General features: G+C 44.1%; 1 protein-coding gene across 1 annotated transcript in view; it reads left to right on the top strand.

The window, feature by feature from the left end:
• The window catches only part of zfhx4 (zinc finger homeobox 4), a 77,424-nt gene extending 55,772 nt beyond the window's left edge, over nt 1–21,652 (top strand). The window contains exons 7-13 of the mRNA XM_070927922.1: nt 5,490–5,582; nt 11,717–11,850; nt 13,113–13,313; nt 13,865–13,985; nt 14,205–16,354; nt 16,409–19,565; nt 20,076–21,652. Coding sequence (XP_070784023.1) covers nt 5,490–5,582; nt 11,717–11,850; nt 13,113–13,313; nt 13,865–13,985; nt 14,205–16,354; nt 16,409–19,565; nt 20,076–21,652 — 7,433 coding nt within the window. The remainder of the gene's footprint in view (nt 1–5,489; nt 5,583–11,716; nt 11,851–13,112; nt 13,314–13,864; nt 13,986–14,204; nt 16,355–16,408; nt 19,566–20,075) is intronic.
• Nucleotides 21,653–21,986: the final 334 nt, after the last annotated feature.

Below are 21,986 nucleotides of genomic sequence, written 5' to 3'. Positions count from 1 at the left end.
CTGCATGAAATACATTGAGCGCTATGTGGGAGTAAATGTGTGTTATATGCAGAGGGTTTTTGTGTGTAGGTGTGTGTGAGCGAGTGCAGGTGTGTGTGCGTGTGTGTGTCAGTTATTCCCAGGCCCTGTGCAGGAGCTGTAGCCCCTCTCCGCTGGGTTGATGTTTAGTATTTTAGACATGCTACATTAACAACATCTGGTTAAGATCTAAATGCTTGTTAAACGCGCTGAAATTCGGGGGGGAAAGGTACAGGGAGAACGAGGAGAGGGGGGGATAAAGAGGGAGAGTAGGGTAAATAAAGATTTGAGGGTGAGAGAACGGGAGGGAGGGAGATCAGTAAGTCTGTAAGGTTATTACCCTGGCAGTATTACCACTGGCCCTTGACTGTGTGTGTGTGTGTGTGTGTGTGTGTGTGTGTGTGTGTGTGTGCGTGTGCGTGTGTGTGTGCGCATGGCTGTGCCCGTGTGGGATGGTGTAATGTTTCAAAGCTTTCCTCTTTAAAACCTAGAGGCCAAACTAGAGCCACGCGCGCGACGCAGGAATGTGACATCACAGGGCCCCTATTGCTCTCACACACGCACACGCACACACGCACACACGCACACACACATACATACACATACATACACATACACACATACACTCACAGGGGACATGACCAGAGTTGTAAGAAGAAATCAGCGTCAACATCATGGCTAAGTGGGGGAGACATGGCAGTCATGGGTGTTACGCAAAACATTAAGGCTGCATTACTACAACACACACAACGGACACAGAACATATCTACTCTTTATTATTATTTTGTGGACATATAACACAACAGCACTGATAATACTGTAGCATATAGAATCCTAACAGTCATACAGTATTAGTCTCTCAGTCTAGTTGTTATAGCATTTCTCATATATTTCTCCTGATATTTTCTTTGGCAGCAATTACCATTTCACTTGATACTCCGCTTTCATGGTGTCTATGATTTAAGATAAACAATAATGGGAAGAAAAGTTTTTTTTTACTCCTTTACCCCTTTAATGAGCAGCATCCTAGCCCTAAGGAAGCAAATTAGAGGCAGCTCGGCCCAGCTAATGAATTCAGCCATTTTGGAGCCTCCGTCCAGTTTTCTCGGCGTGGCATTGCTCTACGGGTTGTGTGCTGTACGACTGAGTCCTCCACCGGGCACATAATGACCCGGCATGGCAGTTATGGGCCCTTAGGGGGAGACGGGAAGGGGAGCGAGTGGTCTCAGAGCAGGTCATTATACAGCTAGAGGGCACACACACACACACGCAAACACACTTTCAATACATCCTCCATTGCCTCCATCTTCCATATGTCTATTCCTCCATTTTTTCTTTCCCAAACATCTCTTTCTATTTATCTCCCTCCTTATCCTCCTGTATCTATCTGTCCAAAACGTATTTTTCTATTTTATTTTTTATTGTGGTGTTTTGAAGTAACACAAGCATTTGTAAAATAGTTTTGTACTAAAATCTGCACTGAAATAATTCCGAACATATTATTTTTCTTCTATCATGTAAACCAAATATGCTGTATTCAGGGATTTCAGGAGTTATTTATTGGACAAACAAGAGAGTCATTCATCCAGGGACCTAATTGGTTACACTGGCTACCAATTAATAGTTAAATGTAAAACCAGACTGATTTGGCTGTATCCCTGATCAGGAGTCACTTAATTATTCTTCCTCTGTAACGGTTAAATATAGGCTGGTGTTGGTTGCAGGGTAATCGGACCCAGGGTCTGTGGTTAGCTCGAGCTCACCGGCCGGCTTTAATGTTCCGACCGGCCCACATCAAAGAGAGTCCCACCAGGCTGCCAAAATCACACACCCTCCACAGCCTGACCCACTCCCTGTGTGTGTGTGTGTGTGTGTGTGTGTGTGTGTGTGTGTGTGTGTGTGTGTGTGTGTGTGTGTGTGTGTGTGTGTGCACAGAGGCAGTGGAAGGTGACTGCAAAAGTTTTGCTCTGTGTGTCTTCTGGTAGCGATTAAGTTGATGGTTAAGAGTCCCTGCCGCAGAACCCTCTGTCTCTCTCTCACACACACACACACACACACACACTTGCACATGACAACTCACATGCAAACACATGCAGACACTGTCTCACTCACTTGATCAATGGCGCACATCCACGCTAACACACTCAAACATGTGCACACACACACCGTCACACACGCACTGCCCGTACACACTCATGTGGTGTGTAACTGTCAGGGTCAGTCAGAGGGCAGACGCTGTGCTGATGTATTGAGAGAGCTCGTCTGGGAATGTCCTCAGTGTGGAAACACATTCCCCGTTTGTACGCACGCACGCACACACACACACACATACACACACACCGGCCACAGATCTAACCGACTAGAAGGGGAAAGGAGTGAAAAAAGAAGCACTGATGAGGCCCAGATGATCACCCCTCCTTTCCTCTCTCTTTTTCTCTTTCTTCACCCACTCTTCACCCTCATTCCTCCCTCTCTTTCTTTCTCTCTCTGTTCATTGTCTCTCATTTTTCTTGTGCCCTGTCGAGCTACAGGTAGACTGCCCCCTAGAGGTTAGATAAGATGGTGGTTTCGTAACGTCATGATCAAGCACCGGCTGCATCTAGCCACTTTCACAAGACTCACATCCTCCTCTCCTTGTTGCCCTCCTTTAAGAAAATGGGAGAGTTTAATTAGCTTTAATAGGCTAATAAAACAGGGCAATCATCTCTTGCAAACATCATACCAAGCTTACCAACCAAGTTTAGTTTATTTTAAGTGCATGAGCTTACACTGATTATTCTCTGATGATAATGGTCAGTAACGTGTTGTACTTTTGGTTTAAAGTCACAGGTGATAATATGAAATTAGAAGTATTTGTGATATAAATTAAAAGCTATAATAATAATAATAATAATAATGTTGCTTTCAATCCAATCGATGGTATATGTAATATTCTACATATATGTGTTTATATATACCGTGGGGTGCAGTGAAGGAATGAAAGTAGGCAATGTTTTTAATGCTTTTTTCCTCCTGCTTTTTGCGATTTTTTTTTCCTTTCTTTTGAGACATTGTCCTGACCTTGCAGTATGTGAGATCTTCGAAAGCTTTCTCTCTCTCTGTATTTCTGTTTTGACCCATCTCCCTCCCCTTCTTCTCTCACTGTTCTGTGAAACATGCTGTTCGATTTGTGCCATTTGCTTTTCCTTGGCATCGAACAAAAGTCAAGTATAGAGAAAAGATAAACCAGTGAAGAAGGACTTTCAAACCCACTACACACAAAACATTTATACCAATGCACACACACACACACACACACACACACACACACACACACACACACACTCATGCTATCCTTCCTCTTTCCCTCCATACGAAGGTGGGATGAATTAAAATACAAAGATGGACGCTGCAGCACCAGCAGTGAAAATTGCAATTTCTGCAGCCCAGGCTCTCTTGGCTGACAGGAGATATTTCATCCCTGTTGTCACCAACGTATTAATAAAACATCAGGAGCAGAGTGCAGTCCCAGTTTCTCTCTCATTCACACACACACACACACACACACACACACACACACACACACACACACACACACACACACACACACGTACAAGGATGCACATACACCTTGAAAAAGACTGTGTGTACACATGTGCGTACATCACTGACACGCATGTGCAAATGCAAAAAATACAACAGTGTTCATGAATACTAACACACACACACAAGCAGAATTTTCCTCCTCAATCACACACCAGCATCTGCCATGAAAATTTCATGCTGTATATAATGTCCACTTAATGTGTTGGCGCTTAAAGCAACGGCGCCAGCGCTTAGTCTATGTGTCTGTCTGTCTTTGTCTGTGTGTGTGTGTCTTTGGTTGTGCGTGTGTGTGTGTGCACCCTGCTGCATGTGAAAGGGTTAATCATATCATGTTTCCGAGGGGGGTTTTGCAGACCTCTTGTGCTCGTCATACAATGGCCAAAGTGATTGTATGCAAATGCAGGCTGACCTCAATGCACCCTTTGCCTGATTTCTATGAATATGACTCTCTATGAGTGTGTGTGTGTTGTAAAATATGGTTATTAAGGCAGTGCAGGATTGATGAGCACAGCTCTTTTACACACACATGCACACAGACACATACACCGCTTTCATAGTCTGGCAGAGTGAGGGGTTTGTGGTGAAAGAGACCCCCCTTCCCCCCATTTAGAAGACATGAAATTTTTAACGGTTTTGCTCCGTGTGTGTGTGAATATGATACTGTGTGTGTATGATTTGACGCCTGTGTGCAAGTGTTTCTGTTTGATTTTGCATTTGTGTGTGTTACCCTGAGATGGAGAAGGGTACTATATATGTGTGTGTGTATATATGTTTGTGTGTGTGTGTGTGTGTGTGTGTGTGTGCGCATGCCTGGTTATCTGGCCTCTCTCAGACTGCTCAAAATTCATTACAAAGTGACATCAGCCCAGCCGGAGACAAATGATGGCTGGATGAAAGGGAGCGCTGGGGCTTGGCTAGGATTAGTGTTAGCTTGTGCTGGCGACACATATACACACATACACACTTGTACACACACACACAAAGCACACGCACACACGTACACACACTTTAATCCACTGGCAGAACACTGCAGATACACAGAATTATCAAACAAGGGGCTGAACTCTCAGAGATGGGCAGGCTAATCTGCTAATAGTACAGAGCTGCATGTGTGTGTGTTGGCTTGTGTGTCTGTGCAAGTGTGTGTGCATGCACGCACATTTTTTTTTAGGTATACAGTAATAAATAGGCACACTCTACATGCGATGGTGTTTTTGACTTTTAGTTTTTTTACTTTGACCTTATAGAATAGAATGGGTGCTGTAGGCTATATGTTGATGTTAATATTGGTCTCTATTTTTTTCAAGTGGTTTTAATTGATTAGAATGGATAGCTTTTTCATACAATTGTGTTTTTACATTAAAACAGTAACATTTCTATTTTCATTTATGCTGTATTATGAAAGTCTTACCTGAAATAATAATTAAAAAAACATAGTAAACATAATTATTCCTTATCTTTAAATACATTGTGCCCTCTGTAGAGAGGGAATCAAAATGACTGGAATAGTTTCCCTGTAGGATATATTTTGTTGTCACACAACTTCCCTGCTTTCAGGCCATGTCTGTATTATGTTTCAGGCACTAGAAGTGGCATGGCAGGGCTATTTTCAACAGAACATGTGTTCAAGTCACAAGAAGCATTATGTGCTGGTCAGATATCCTGTTCAGCAGGGAGAACTTCACCTTTGTTTAGAAAAAGGGGGTTTTATGAGGATTAACTGAACATGTACAAGCAGGAAAATTTTCAAAGTGACTAATATGATACAGCAATATCTGATATCTGATAAACCATGGGAGGTTTCTTTTTCAGTGCTGTGCCAGCAAATACTGTTTTTTCTTTGGAGAGCATCATGGGTAATGTAGTCGTTTTCTGTGCATTTTCAGAAGAGACTGCTGAGGATGGTGAGAGACCTCCTCGCTCTTCCTCCAGGCTTGGACTCACTGATGGAGACTTGACTGACAGCAGGAGAACTGACCGTAAGTCTATACACACACACACACACACACACACACACACACACACGTACAAAACACATATGAACCGTAAGCTTCCCTTCTTTTCTAAGTTATCGCTCATCTCTCCCTTTCTCTCAGATAAGGTTCTAACATGTGTGTGTAACATGTGAATGCTGCTGACTAGCCTCCATGTGACCTGCTTTAATCGTTTCCATCTGACAGAAAGAGAAAAAGAGAGAGAGAGAGAGAGAGTGGGAAAGAAGGAGAGAGAAAAAAAAGAGAGAAAGGGAGAGGGATAAGTTGAGTGTTGTGGATATTACCAGGCAATGTCCAGGCCCCAGATTATTTTTTAATCAAATCAGTTTGCGTGCTTGTAATTTATAAGCGCCTTGCATTAATCTTTTCTCGTTCTTGTGCCCTCTCCGATGACATATTAATTTTTCATAAGCGCAGGATTAGATGGGGGGCCTGTGTATATGTTTTTCTAATATTGCACCGCATCCCTGCAACCCTTAAATTAGTTTTTTTTTTCCTGCACCCTGCCTTCATTTTTCTTTCTCCCATTTCTTTTTTTCTCCAGCTCAATCCATCCCTTAATTGTTGTCCAATCTGTGACCCTATAACCCGGCATTACCTCGGATAGAAAAAGAGCACAAGATAGAAATAACTGTTTATTCGTCTGTAAGAATGGCAATGTTGTAAGTGGGGAGGGGCAACAATCTGTACAAGACGGCTTGGTGTTTTTGTTATTTTGGGGCGAGGTAGGGCGCACATAATGCCTCTGCTGCGAGGCTGTGGTCGGGATAGCCCTGGCTTTGTTAGATTTGATTTACCCAAATAAGAATTCATATGGTCTTTTTATGTATGAGATGGAAATCCATGGCTGGGGATGAATATTGCATGGGGTCTCTCTCTCCTCTTTTTTCCCTCTGTCATTGCATGGGGTTCTCTCTCTCATTCTTTCTCCCTTTGCTAATGTCTCTCCTCCTCTTTCTCTCTTACCCAACTCACAGACACGCACACACCTTCCAACTCCCAACCTCTATCCATCTCAAGCTCCCTCTCCACCTCCTCTTCCTAGCGTGCCATACCTAGCTCCATAATGTGAGGCTCAATGAGGCAGAAGGAGAGCTGAGTGAGGCTGGGGCCTATTAGTTTGGCTAGTCATCTATCTTTCAGCTCTATCTCTCTGACAGGCCTGTCTGACGGACTGGCGGGGAACCACCATCCATGCATTTACCGCCGCATATTACCGCCAGCGTCATTTAACACCGCCGCACACATGCAAAAAAAAAAAAAATGTGTCCCGGTCCCTCCTACTTCCTACTTCAAAGCGTGCTTACGTATGTGTGTGTTCCCAAGTGTAGTTTGTCAGATGTCAGAAATCTGTTTAATAAAGCAGAAATGTATGCCTTTTATTTTTTTTGTGAATAATTTGTTCTAGGAATTGCCTTGGGGTCATCTGCTAGTTTGACTAGGAAGCCAGATATAATATTGCTAGTGGGTTTTTGGTGTTTTATTTTGCATTTGGATTAAAGGAGGTTTCAGAAAGTCAAATGCCAAAAAAATGCAAAAGGGAGCCTGGTGTGTCAGCGTGTTGTTATGCTAGGGTTATCATCAGAGACAGGGCCTTGTTTTTCTCTTTTTCCAGCTTAAAGTAGTAAGATTTAGCATCTCCATCGTCAGCCCCAAATCTCTGGCAAGCTTGAAATGTTCAGATCTGTGCATGTGTGTGTTTGCATGTGTGTGTGTGTGTCCGTATGGAGATCTCCAGGGAAGGGATTACAGTGTGACCAAGTGAGCAGTATGTTTGCACACTTCATCTCCAAGACCAAGATCCTTTAAACAAAGAGGGGCAGATAGATAGAGAGGGGAAGAGAGAGAAGGGGGGTGGGGGGAGGGGCAAGGAAAGACAGAAAGAGCTTTTTCCCTTGCTTCATTTACATTGTCTTTTATAATCCCATGTCACTTTAGATTAATTATAATCCATGTTACATTTTCCATGCAAATGTCCCCGATGTGGATTACTTCCAGATAGCTTTGTGCTGTGTGTGTAGATGGTGCATGTCGCCACCATGGCTCAGGGGCCCACTTCTTATAAATAACCAACTAAACAAAGGCCCCAGCATGGAAATGAGCCTGTCAGGCAGTCTAAGGAAATTACAGATCTCTACCTGCTTCAAATTAGCAAAGAAATTACTCATTGTTCCTACTGTCAAATGTTATGTATTAATTTCGTGTACAATTTTGAATTGTGCAGATAACAGGGGGGGGGGGCAAAATGGAATTGCATGCAAACAAGATCAGATGTTAAATATTCCATATTTGCTTCTTCACATTCAGAATGTTTTCAGTCTTTTTTTTTTATTTGCATGCATCTTGCAAATTTGCCCAACTAGAGACGGGAGCTGTGCTCGTTTTCTGTCTCTCTAAGATGAGATTAAAATATATTAAAGACATTAGCATGTTTAATTACAAGCCTGCAGCGATTCCTTTGTGCATGTATGTGTGTTTTCTTGTGTAATGACAGCTTGTTGAACGTCTCAGACAATTTGTCAAATGTGACAAGGCCATGCTCATATTTATCTCTCATTAGAACACAAGCTGGAGATGGAAGAAAGGAGGGCTAGTCATTAAAAAACACAAACTACAAGACAGCTGCTGTTCAACAGCTTCTCTCTTCCTCTCTCTCCCTCTCCATCTGACTATGTTTCTACCTCTCTCCCTCTCACTCTTTCCCAGTCCCTCTCTCTCTCTCTTTCTCTACATCCCTCCGGCTAGATCTGGGCCTGCTGAGTGCTTCAGTGGGAGTTTGGGGTTCAGAGTGTGTTGCTGTAATGTTATCAGGTGACCAGGGGTCAGCCTAATGCGTAACCTCAGAGCAGTAGGCCAGTAAATCATGCTGGCCAGCCCTCCCTGGCCCGTTTTGGCCAGCTCTCCCTCCTAGATTTACTGCTCCGTAACCTTAGCCAGTCTGCCAGGGCTCAGGACAGCTAAATTGAATACTAAATCCAAGCTGCCGCCACCCAGCCTGCGCCCTCTTAATTGACAGCCCCCCCTCCCCCGCTCCGTGTTTGTTTTCTTTTTTTTATTTTCATGAAATGAAATGTCAAGAATGGAATCTAATTGTTTTGCAGCTTGTAAAAGAATGAAAAAAAAGAGTAAAAGATTGCAATAGCTACGGTTGATTGTTTTGAAAGCCCGCTGCAAGATGTAGTTCTTTTCATATAAAGTTACAGTTGGAATGATATTCTTGTTTGTGTGAAAATCTCATTTGCTTGGTTCAGTTTGCACAAAATGTCTCACCCTTTCCAACACAAAAGGGCAGATTCTAAAATAGATCCACGGGAAAAGCATTAGCTATGATGGTATAGTCGGTCGTCCTGCCTTTTGAGGAACAATTTGGGACAGATATATCCTGAGGTATTTAGAGCTACAGGCTTCTCTGTCCCTCTCTATCATTTTTTCTTGTTCTTGCCTCTGTTTCTCTACATTTCTCTGCCTCTCTCTCCATTGCTTTGTATTTCTCTCCATTCGAGCGCCCACTTGCTTGTATATAAGTGTGTGTGTACAAAGCTCCCTAAACACCATTGACAGTTGCAAATAAAGATGGGTGGCGAGTGTGCTGCTCTCTCCCCCTGCAATGCAAAAGGGGTTGAGTGTCATAAATCACCTTTTGATTTATCTAATCAAGCAAGGTCCTGCTGCACGCAGACATTTGTCATTGGTGGAAGGGGGGGGGGGGGTGTCAGGTTTATTCTACCCCTCCGCTTCACTGGGCTGCAGCTGCTAGCGTCCACCTAAGGATGGAGGGAAGGTGGGAAGGGAGGGGAAAGAACAGGGAGGAAAAAGGACACAGTCATTAAGTGTGGGGCGCAGACTCAGAGACAAAGGAAAATGAGAGGAGACTCTCCTGCTCCTGTCTTGTTCTCAGTCCTGTTCTCTTCCATTATTTCTCTCTAATTATTTTAGCTATCCATGCACTATTGAAGAATATGAAGCTGGTTAAAACCTACAGGCAGAGGGATATTTTGATTTTCTCTCATACATTTATAGATAGTGTTTGTATTTGTGTTACAGGTTTTATTATATCTTTAGAGGACACTCTACAATTTTGAATGCAATTCTGTGCCTCAAAACAACTGTATTATTCACTCGCAGGGCTTTCCATTTAAAGCTCCTAATGGCCATAGAGAGAATGGCTCTCTCAACATTCAAGGTTAACCAACTGTTTTTCTTTGTGTGTTGTCATAAGTGTTGAGATGAATGTAAACCAGAAGGACAGATCTCCATGTTGCACATGCACACACACACATACTACACAAACATACATTTACATTCAATATGACAGTAATCAATGGTGATCTGTGGGCTTTTTCCCCCACCGCATTGTAAATGTGTTTGCTGCCCCGTGCCCGACAATCGCCTCATCTCCTTTCGCGGGGATGTAATTTAGTTGCAAATTGACTAGAAGACGGAGGCAAAAATTGAAAGTTGAAATTAGAAATAGTCATAATGAATATGGGAGGCAGAGCGGAGGCTTTGGAAAGGTCAGGTGATATGGCGGGTGCTTCCAGTCTGGACTGGTCTGACCAATAGAGTGTCAGAGGCCTGTCATGAAGCACATAATACACACACATACATGCACACACAAGCCCTGCAGGGGCCATCACAAGCAGTGGAAGACGAGATTACCTCGCTATTCTGAGCTGCAGAGCAATTCTCGGATGTTCTTAGAAATTCACATTGTGCCCTTGTGTTTTTTTTTCTCCCCTCTCTCTTCCTTTCTTGCTCCCTCCCTCTCTCTCTTGTCACTTTCCTTGACAGGCCAATATTTCAGGCTCCAGATATAGGGGATTACAAATAAAATAAGTGGAACGCCTACTTAATGCAACAGAATTAAAATGCATGAACGGGCCGGAGGAATTGATATGCGCCCAATACAAACACGAGCCACAGAATAATATGAAATACAAAATGTTTTTTTTCAACCCCCTCTCCATGTATCAGTGCTTTGATTTCCCTTTTTTTCCATTTGTGCATCTAGCGTGAAGCGTTGATTCGCAAGAGTGAGGCTCACATATTGCCTTGAGTGACCAGACGAGAAGGGGGGGGGGTGATGGCTTAGGGAGAGAGGGTGGAAGAGAGCAACGGAGAGGGAGCGAAGGAGGGAGGGAGGGAGAGTTGCTGTTGCTGTGTCTTTGTGTTGTGCCAAGTGGGTAAATTGCAGTGGCAGAGTATAGCAGGGCCTGCATGGCCTGTATCTCAGGATGAGGCTAATGAAAGATTTATCAGCGGCTACAGCATTTACTAAATACTACCAGAGGCTGATCTCTCCACATTGAGCCCTGCTGTTAACGTCACACACGCTTATACGCACACATACAAATAGACACACACAAGTAGTGTTGCTACTGTACCACCAGCCGTGACCAAGCCCCGAAAATTTAGCATCTTGTACAGACAGAGAAGTTGTTGAGGCAGCTGGGGAAATGTATATGAACTAATGAAGTGTATAATATTACCATAACATTTAATGTATGTCGTGCTGTGATAATGAGCCTGCTTGAGTTTTCTCCATTTCACATGTCCTCAGGGCAGAAACACGTCAGTGTATATGAATGTGCATAATACAGTCCATGCTTGTATCCATGCTTATGTTGTCTTGGGGTCAAATCATTTTTAAAATCATCACCTATTTCCCTGTGAATATTAATTTAGTAGACTTGTTTATGTTATGTGTGTATCAATAGTCATTTGACCACTTCATCTAACACAGCCACAAAATATCAGACATTTCAATTTATTCACTCAATTGTGTGATGTATGGGATACTATATATCAATGTGACATAGGGCCCTGTTACTCTCTTTCATTCCTTTGTCAATCTGCTCCAGTGCTCATTCCAAAAAGCTCCATTAAAAAAAAAATCTATTGTTGATCCATTAATAATTTTGCAATTGTATCAGCTTTGTTGTGTTGTTGAATACTTAATGTGAAGATTTATTATAAACATATCTAAACTTTTATTACACAAATGCAGACTTACAAGCTATACACATAAATAATAACTGATGAAATGAAAAACATTCATTTTTAATGCTTAACATGTTGTCTCTGTCTCTCCTCTTCTCTCTCCCTCCACCATCTGCCAGGAATAAATGCCATATCCAAAGAGGTTACCGGACCGAATGCTATGGTTAAACATTCCCTCCTGCCAGATCGACAAATTGAAAGTCCACCCAAAAGGCCAAAGTCTGCTGAGGGGAAGACCTCTGCCAATGAGCAGGTTTGTAGAATATCAAAAGGAAACTGCCAATTGTGCTATGCTAGCAACAATCTTGAAAGTGTTACTGGTACAGGGTGTGTTCCAACTGATCCTCCAAGTGTTTGAAGTGCACTGAGGACAACCAAAGACCTATAGCTGTTCTCACCTTTCCAGAGAAAATGCATCTGTAGGTTATCGAGCTTTGTGTGCATCTATTTAGAGTGGGCATCTAGCAATTCATATTCCAAGTAAATTGTTACATGTTAGGTACAGAAAGCTAATAGCTAATGAGGCAGGTTCTCCTCCAAGCACTAATGAAATCCAACCTTCACTGTCACTGTGGGATGAGCTAATGGGAAGATACTTGTGAATTGTAAGAAGCAGAAATGCTAAGCTAAGCATTTAGCAATTGCTGGCGCCAGCTTTCTATCAAAGGGTTAAATGCAGCCCACCATTCCTTCCCTGACAGAGCTTTTTAGCATCAAGCACAGTGGGCCAGTCTTTGTGTTCTTAAGTGGAATACCTGCACTAGCCTTAGGCCTCCCTCCCTGCTTCTTTCCCCCTTTTTGCATCTCTTTAAATTATATGTGTTTTTAAATTAGATTATGAAGTATTAGCTTGTCTGGTTCTGGGCCCTGCAAGGAGGGAGGACTTAGTCATTTCAGAAATGGATTCTATTAAGACAGGTGGTGGGGAGGCAGCCATGTTCAGAGTACTCCCTGTAATGAGGGCAAGGCGTAGCTTGGGAGAGTACACACCTTTGTCATTTGTAATACCCTGATTAGAAATTCTGGCCAATCGTGTTTTCTGCTAATAAAATTGCATGAGATGAGAGACTTAAGTGAATTACATGAAACATGGTTGATCTACATTTTCTGTCTTAAGGTGGGCATGGGGGTTGGTTGGGAGAGGTGAATGTAATGGATGAGTGGGCAGTGAAGAATAGGAAAGCCCTGTAAAAATTCAATTTGATGTTGCAGATATGTGATTATTTTCACCCTTAACAGTGCAGGAGACATGGTTCTTGCATGTCTTGATCAAACCATTGTTTGTTTTCAAAAATGTCTGGCCATTTCTATAGTGAGGCAGACAGTGGACCACAAGCTATGCTAATGGCTCTGTTGGGCAAGAATGATACCCACTATGGAGTACATCTTGTGCAAAAAGTAATTCCTGCTCTTGGTTTAATTTTTACTTTGCACAGGATGTCATTTTTCTTGGATAACATTGCATTATTTCTCCACTCCTAACCAGAGACTGATTATACCACCCTGTTATTTTAGGTTCAGCAGTGTCCATATTGCAACTACAGCAGTAAAGATGCCAACCGTATGCAGCTCCATGTGATGTCCCAGCATTCCATGCAGCCAGTGATCCGCTGCCCACTGTGCCAGGATGTCCTGAGCAACAAGATTCACCTGCAGCTGCATCTCACCCACCTTCACAGTGTGGCTCCTGACTGTGTAGAAAAGCTGATTCTGACTGTATGTAGTAGTAATGATTATGAATAAGATTTGTGTGTGTGTGTGTGTGTGTGTGTGAGAGAGAGAGAGAGAGAGAATGTATCAGCACAAATGTGTTCTTGCAAATTTGCAAAAGAAAAAGTAAAGGGTGATACTTAGCAGGAAGATTCATTGTAATTGCAGAATATGAATATGCTGTAGTTTTACTTTACTTGATAAATATTAACTGATGTTTCTGTCACTTCAAATGTTTGTGAAGTGTTTTTAGACACCCAGAAACAGTGTTTTTCCTTTTTAATACTCATTTTGAGAAGTGAACATGTTATGGAAATGTTTTGTCAGGACTGTCCAGTCCTCCTTCTGGTCTCCTGTGTAGTTTAGGGCAAATGTTTACTGCAAGATTCCCATAAAACATTTCCCATGCATTTGTTAAACTCCCTTGAGATACTGCCATAACCTTGATTGCTTCTTCTTTGAAATTCACATTTACAAATATTGGAGATGTAATCTACCATCTCATATCATTATTTTAAATTTATATGATAATGTAGAAATTTCTTTTGTCTTGATAGGTTGTCGGACCTGACACAACAACACCAAATAATATAATCCATCCCCAAAGTGGACAAGAAAAAGGTCTGTCTTTAATGGATTCCTCTACCTCTCTTACTGATGGGTCAGGAAAGTCTCAAGGTGAGCAGAATTTGGTACTGAGAATATTTTCTCTTTACCATTAACTTGTTTAATCATGTATAATTCTTAGGTTTATTCAGTTTTTTGTAATTTATCAGAAAAATAAGAATGGAAATAAAATAAATAATAATAATAAACAAAAAGTAAATGATGCAGTATTGCATGCAATTGCAATGCAGCAATGTGTATTGTACTTCAAATTGCATTTTCTGCTTTTAGGAAACACCTCAAAGGATGAGCTGACCAGTCACGACAAGAATGAATTGGACCTGCAGGGTGAGGAGCTCAAGCCCCCAAAGGAGGCCTCAGAGGCCCCAGGCTGGAAGAGAGCCAGTGGGTTAGGACATGATAGCAAGTCCCCTGATACCCTACAGGATCATCTCAGTGAGCTCCAAAGGCTCCAGCAGCAACAACAGCAGCTCTCAGTATCTGATCGTCATGTCTACAAATATCGTTGCAACCATTGCAGCCTGGCCTTCAAGACAATGCAGAAACTTCAGATACATTCCCAGTACCATGCCATCAGAGCAGCCACTATGTGCAGCCTTTGCCAGCGCAGCTTCAGGACATTCCTGGCCCTCAGGAAGCATTTGGAAAATGGACACCCTGAACTTAGTGAAGCTGAGGTGCAGCAACTCATAGGAAATCTGCCACTGAATGGAGATATCACTGAGAGCGAGGCCAGGGCCTTGGAAGAAGCTCAGGTCTTTGAACATGACTTGGACAAAGATGATGAAATGGACCAGGAAGAGAAGCCCAGTCCTACAGGAAGTGACAGTAGCTCTCTGCTAGATGACATGGGAGCAGAACCAAAAAGGACCCTACCATTTAGAAAAGGGCCCAACTTTACAATGGAGAAATTTTTGGATCCTTCTCGGCCTTACAAGTGCACAGTATGTAAGGAGTCCTTCACCCAGAAGAACATCCTCCTAGTCCACTATAATTCAGTTTCCCACCTGCATAAGTTGAAGAAGGTTCTTCAAGAGGCCTCAAGCCCTGTTCCACAAGAGACAAGCAACAGCATTGACAACAAACCGTTCAAATGCAATATTTGCAATGTTGCCTACAGCCAAAGCTCAACACTTGAAATTCACATGAGGTCAGTACTCCACCAGACCAAAGCCAGAACAGCCAAAACTGAAATGAGCAGCAGTAGCAGTATCACTGGCACTAGTGGTCCAGTGCCTGCAAAAAGCCCAGCCCCAAGCACACAAGGGAACAACAACAACTCAGACACTGCTAGAAGTGGAACACCCTCTGCTAACAAAGAAAACACTGTGGAACCCAAAGAAGCTAACAGCAGCACCAACACGAAACAAACAACAACTACTGAGCATATTTCAGCACAGGCAAGTGGCCATCAGTCAGCACAGTCATCAGCCCAACTGCAACTGCAGCTTCAACATGAACTCCAGCAACAGGCTGCTTTCTTCCAGCCTCAGTTCCTTAATCCAGCTTTCTTCCCCCATTTTCCTATGACCCCAGAAGCACTGCTGCAATTTCAACAGCCACAGTTCCTCTTCCCTTTCTACATCCCAGGAGCAGAGTTCAACCTTAGCCCAGAACTTGCGCTGCACTCAGCAGCAGCTTTTGGCATGCCTGGCCTTACTGGATCATTCCTAGAGGACCTGAAGCAACAGATGCAACAGCAGCACCAGCTGCAGCAGGCTCAGGCCCAGCAACAGGCTCAGCAGCAACAGCAGCAAGCTTCTCAGCAACAGTCGCAAATTCAGCAACAGAAAAACCAGCAACTACAGAACCATAAACCCAAAATGGAATCCAGCACTGTGTCAGTTTCAGAAATTCAGATGTCAAGAGAGGCAGAGGACCACCTAGAAAAACAAGAAAACAGAGCAAAGATGGAAAATGCAAGTGATGCATTAGATGGAGGAAAAGACGCTAAAAAGTCAAAGTTCCCAGAGCCATTGATTCCTCCTCCACGTATTGTGTCAGGAGCAAGGGGCAATGCAGCCAAAGCACTGCTAGAGAATTTCGGATTTGAACTGGTCATCCAGTACAATGAAAACAGACAAAAAAACCAAAAGAAAAACAAAGATGGAGTTGAACAAGCGGAAATGAACATTGATAAGCTTGAGTGCGGGATGTGTGGAAAACTCTTCTCCAATATGCTTATTCTCAAAAGCCACCAGGAACATGTGCACAGTCAATTTTTCCCATATGTGGAGCTGGAAAAGTTTGCCCAGCAGTACAGAGAGGCCTATGACAAACTCTATCCAATAAATCCTGCTTCACCTGAGACTCCACCACCACCGCCACCACCTCCTCCTCCTCCTCCGCCGCCTCCTGCTCCAGCCCCAGTGACAGCTCCTCAGCCTCCTTCTACATCAATGACCAAGCCCCAAACCCCAGTACCTTCATCAGTTCCTGTCCCCCATCAGACCCCACACCAACCCTCTCACCAGGCACCGCCACCCCCTCCTCCACCACCTACTGCCCCTCCTGCACCTGCCCAAGTGCAGCTCCCTGTTCCCTTGGATTTGCCCCTTTTTCCACCTCTAATGATGCAGTCCGTCCAACACCCAGGCCTGCCCCCTCAGCTGGCCCTCCAGCTGCCCACTATGGACTCTCTTTCCACAGACCTTACACAGCTCTGCCAGCAACAATTGGGTCTTGATCCAAACTTCCTCCGCCAGTCCCAGTTTAAGCGACCACGCACCCGTATCACAGATGACCAGCTTAAGATCCTCCGTGCCAACTTTGACATCAACAATTCCCCCAATGAAGAGCAAATTCAGGAGATGTCAGAGAAGTCTGGCTTGCCCCAAAAAGTCATAAAGCACTGGTTCCGTAACACTCTTTTCAAAGAGAGGCAGCGGAGTAAAGACTCTCCCTACAATTTTAATATTCCTCCCATCACTACATTGGAAGATATTCGAATGGAGCCCCAGCTCAGTGCACATGAATACTACAGAACTGACTCAACCATCAACAAGAGATCATCCAGGACCAGATTCACTGATTACCAGTTGAGGGTACTTCAAGATTTCTTTGACACTAATGCCTATCCAAAGGATGATGAGATTGAGCAGCTCTCCACTGTGCTCAACCTACCATCCCGGGTCATTGTGGTGTGGTTCCAGAATGCCCGCCAAAAAGCTCGCAAGACCTATGAAAACCAGGCAGATTCTAAAGACAATGAGAAAAAAGAGCTGACCAATGAGCGATACATCAGAACCAGCAACATGCAGTACCAGTGTAAAAAGTGCAACATTGTGTTCCCACGCATCTTTGACCTTATCACTCACCAGAAAAAGTTGTGTTATAAGGATGAAGATGAGGAAGGTAACGAAGACAACACCTGTGAGGAATACATAGATTATATTGAGCAGCAAGGTCCAGCTAGAGTATCTTTCGAGCCTCCCAGACAGTCCCAAGGAACTGCCACCAGTTCTGGCTCAAGCTCCCCTGCAATGGCCTCTCCTCGTGCCAGTATGGGAAAAACTTCCCCCAAGCCAGATGTTGCCCCTGAAACTGAACCTAAACAAACGGAGAGTGCCGCCTCGCCAGTGATCAAGTCACTACCAGAACCCAGACCATCTAAGGCTTGCACACCTCAGCCACCTCCTCAGAAAGCTCCCCAGGCACAAATGTCAAGACCCCATTCCCAGCCACAGGCAGCTGCAGTGCCCTCAAGTCCACTCTCCCTTGCCCTTTCCTCACTCACAAACAGCCTCCCACACCAGATGCTTCAGTACCAGTGTGACCAGTGTAAGATTGCATTCCCCACTGTGGAGCTATGGCAGGAGCACCAGCACATGCATTTCTTGGCTGCCCAAAACCAATTCCTTCACTCTCAGTTTCTTGAAAGACCCATTGATATGCCCTATATGATATTTGACCCCAACAACCCCCTAATGGCTAGCCAGCTGTTATCTGGAGGTCTCTCCCAAATACCCTCTCAGGGTAGCTCTGGTTTGGCCTCTGCTGCAGGCTCTGGGGCAATGAAGAGAAAACTGGATGACAAGGACGAAAGTACTAACGATAAAGATGGTGGAAACAGTAGTGAAGAACAACACAGAGATAAACGTTTGAGAACCACCATCACACCAGAACAACTGGAGATTCTCTATGACAAATACCTACTTGACTCTAACCCAACAAGGAAGATGTTGGACCACATTGCGCGAGAGGTTGGCTTGAAAAAGAGAGTTGTTCAAGTTTGGTTCCAAAACACTCGTGCAAGAGAGAGAAAGGGGCAGTTTAGGGCTATAGGGCCCTCCCAGTCTCACAAAAAATGTCCCTTTTGTAGAGCACTGTTCAAGGCTAAATCTGCTCTAGATAGCCACATACGATCTAGACACTGGCATGAGGCTAAGCAGGCAGGCTTTAGCTTGCCACCAAGCCCAATGATGAATCAAGACAATGAAAGAGGTGAAAGCCCAAATAAGTATAATTTCTTTGACTACTCACTGCTGCCTACCAAGACTGAGCCAAATGAGTATGAGCTGCCTGCTGCATCCTCAACTCCAGTCAAACCATCTGAGGCACAATTAAAAAACTTCTTAAGCCCTTCATCCTTAAAAGCTGAAAACTGTGATGAAACTGAAGGGCCTAATATGAATTCAGCAGAAGCCTCATCTTATGATATCAGTAAGATGGACTTCGACGAGACATCATCAATTAATACAGCCATTAGTGACGCTACAACTGGAGATGAGGGTAATAACAACGAAGTTGAGAGCCTCACAGCCAATGGAGGAGACAAGCTAAGTGACAAGAGTGGCCTGGCATCAAATTCTGATGGTGGCAATGAAAGGTTCCAATACAGCATGGTGAGCCCTGCCCTCAGCTTCTCTGGAAAAGACTATGACTCTTACTTTAGCTCCAGAGATGATGACATGGACGAAAGCAATGACAGGAGTGAATCATCAAGCCTAGCTGATCCCAGTTCCCCCAGTCCCTTTGGGGCAGGTAACCCTTTCAAATCCGGGAAAGGCAGTAATGCTGGGGACAGGCCAGGCCACAAACGATTCAGGACCCAAATGAGTAATCTGCAACTTAAAGTCCTCAAAGCCTGTTTTAGTGACTACCGCACTCCTACAATGCAAGAGTGTGAGATGCTGGGTAATGAGATTGGACTCCCCAAGCGTGTTGTCCAGGTGTGGTTCCAGAATGCCCGTGCTAAAGAAAAGAAATTCAAGATTAACATTGGAAAGCCATTCATGATAAGTCAAGGCTCACCAGATGGGCCCCGGCCCGAGTGCACTTTGTGTGGTATGAAGTACACGGCCCGGATGTCCATCCGAGACCACATCTTCTCCAAACAGCACATCGCCAAAGTGCAAGAAACCCTGGGAAACCAGGTAGATAGAGAAAAGGACTACCTAGCACCAACCACTGTCCGTCAGCTGATGGCCCAGCAAGAGCTGGACCGCATGAAGAAAGCTGGAGATGGACTCCTGCCTGGCCAGCAGCAACAGACTGCAGTGGACAACAATAATGCACTTCATGGCCTCAGCCTACCCTCAGGCTACCCAGGGTTATCTGGCCTTCCGCCAGTGCTACTTCCTGGGGTCAATGGGCCATCGTCACTTCCTGTTTTCCCACCCAACACACCTGGTGAGTTAGTATGACGAACAGTGACAAAAAAAAAGTTAAATTGACTAGAAGCTTTATGAATTGAGCTTTATCATGCACTATTTTATTCTACTATACTACTGTTTATTCTGTATCACAGTGGTGTTTGTCAAAAAGTTTTATTTTTTAAAACTATTTTAAAATGGTGGGAGTTAGTGCATGCATAATGTCATCATCAGAGTTGAACTGCTAATTGATAATTCAGAGATTTTTTACAACAAATGTGTCTATATCATGGCTTTTGTTTGTGTTGTTTGTTTTCCCCCTTATTGTAGGTTTGGTATATTTATATTATAATATATTGGCAGATTGAAATTATCATAAAGCGCATGTGACAGTTTTGATCCATAACAAAATCTTAACAAGAGAAATAAAGACTCAGCCAGTGACAAATTACGCATTATCTTGTCATACAAACTAATATCCATCGTGATTTGGGGTTGAATATTTAAATATTGAATATTTCCATATTTATATACCACTGTATTTCAGCTTTAGCGTCTCCCGGTGCTGGCATGCTTGGGTTCCCTACACCAGCCACCCCCTCTCCTGCCATGTCTCTCAGCACTACCCCAACCAAGACTCTTCTGCAGACTCCTCCTCCTCCTCCACCTCCTCCTCCTCCTCCTGTTCCCTCCACACCTTTGGCAGCAGTAAATCATACAGAGCAGCAAGGTAAAGACTCAGAGAGAGACAGCAGCAAGAAGCCAGGAGACAAACCGCCTCAGATGAAGGTGAAGGACAGAGGGAACGAAAGCAGCTCACGTCCTGAGACCCCCAGCATGGCCAAGAAAAGGGAGAAACCATGTCCAGCTCCGGGGAAACCAGGAAGTGAGACTTCACTGGACGCCACACAGCTTCAGGCACTTCAGAATGCTCTTGCTACAGGTGATCCCAGCTGTTTCTTGGGGGGGCAGTTCCTGCCCTACTTTCTACCTGGATTTCCCAATTGCTTTTCTCCCCAGCTTCCTAGAGGGGTCCAAACAGGGGGCTACTTCCCACCACTGTGTGGAATGGAGAATCTGTTTCCATATGGCCCAGCAGCAGTCCCACAAGCTGCCATGGCCGCTGGTCTCTCCCAGACCGCTCTCCTACAGCAGTACCAGCAGTACCAGCAGTCCCTCCAGGATTCACTGCAGAAGCAACAACAGCAGCAGCAGAAACAACTTGAGCAACAGCTGAAACAACAGCAACAGCAACAGCAGCAGCAACAGAAACCAACCCCAGTAAAGACACCCCAGAGCATACAGAGCACCACCACCAATTCCTTCAAACCAAAAGAAGCTAAAGATGCTAAGGATGACACCAACAAAGGCTCTTCAACAGAAAGCACAAAAGAAGAACCGAAAACAGATACCAAAAGTACCATGGATTTTCCTGACGCTTTTATTGTACCGTCCGTCAAGCATGAGTTTATATGCAGGAAGTGCCAGATGATTTTTGCTGACGAAGATTCAGTGGTGCGTCATCAGAAGTCCTTCTGTTACTTCGGACATCCTTTTACTGACCCGCAAGAGACAGTGCTTCGAAAGGCAGTGAGCAACTACACGTGTGTTGCCTGCAATGTGGTTGTTAACGGGAATGAAGCACTTGGCCAACACCTTCAGTCGAGCTTGCACAAAGAGAAAACAATCAAACAAGCAATGAGAAATGCCAAAGAGCATACTAGATTATTACCTCACTCTGTCTGCTCCCCTACTCCTAACACCACATCTACCTCGCAGTCTGCAGCTTCTTCTAATAACACCTTTCCTCATCTCTCTCACTTGTCCATGAAGTCCTGGCCAAATGTCCTGTTCCAGGCCACCACAGCCCGGAAAGCTGCTTCCTCCTCCCCGTCTGCCTCTCCTCCCCCCCCCCTCTCCTCACCTTCAACGGTTACCTCAACTTCCTGCAGCACCTCAGGGGTTCCAACCTCACTACCCACCGAGAGTTGTTCAGATGAGTCTGACAATGAGCTAAGCCAGAAGCTGGATGACTTAGATAACGCGTTGGAAGTCAAGGCTAAGGCGGCCTCTGGCCTAGACGCGAGCTTCAGTAGTATCAGAATGGATATGTTCAGTGTGTAGGAGTGACAAAAGGATCCCTTGCTTAAAGAAAAAAATAAGACTTTTTAAACTGCAGTTCCAAAGTTTCTCTTAACCCAAAAAATTACAGTACCAAATGATTGACTCAGGATTGTTTTTCCCATATTGATATGCTGGCAAGATATTGATTGATTTTTGTTATGGACAGAACTGTTGCAGATGCTTGACTGAGCTTATATTGTATACAAAAACATGGAGTAGGAAAAAATCCCACAGGCTCCCTTGGGGGGCTTGTTTCAAGCCAAAAACTCTCACGATAGCAAATTGCACCTCAGCTGGATTGTTTTCCAAATGCTAGCATGTACTGTATGGGATG

This window comes from Enoplosus armatus, chromosome 21 (assembly GCF_043641665.1).
Source record: "Enoplosus armatus isolate fEnoArm2 chromosome 21, fEnoArm2.hap1, whole genome shotgun sequence".
Classification (NCBI taxonomy): domain Eukaryota; kingdom Metazoa; phylum Chordata; class Actinopteri; order Centrarchiformes; family Enoplosidae; genus Enoplosus; species Enoplosus armatus.
This window is presented reverse-complemented; position numbering and strand designations above follow the sequence as displayed.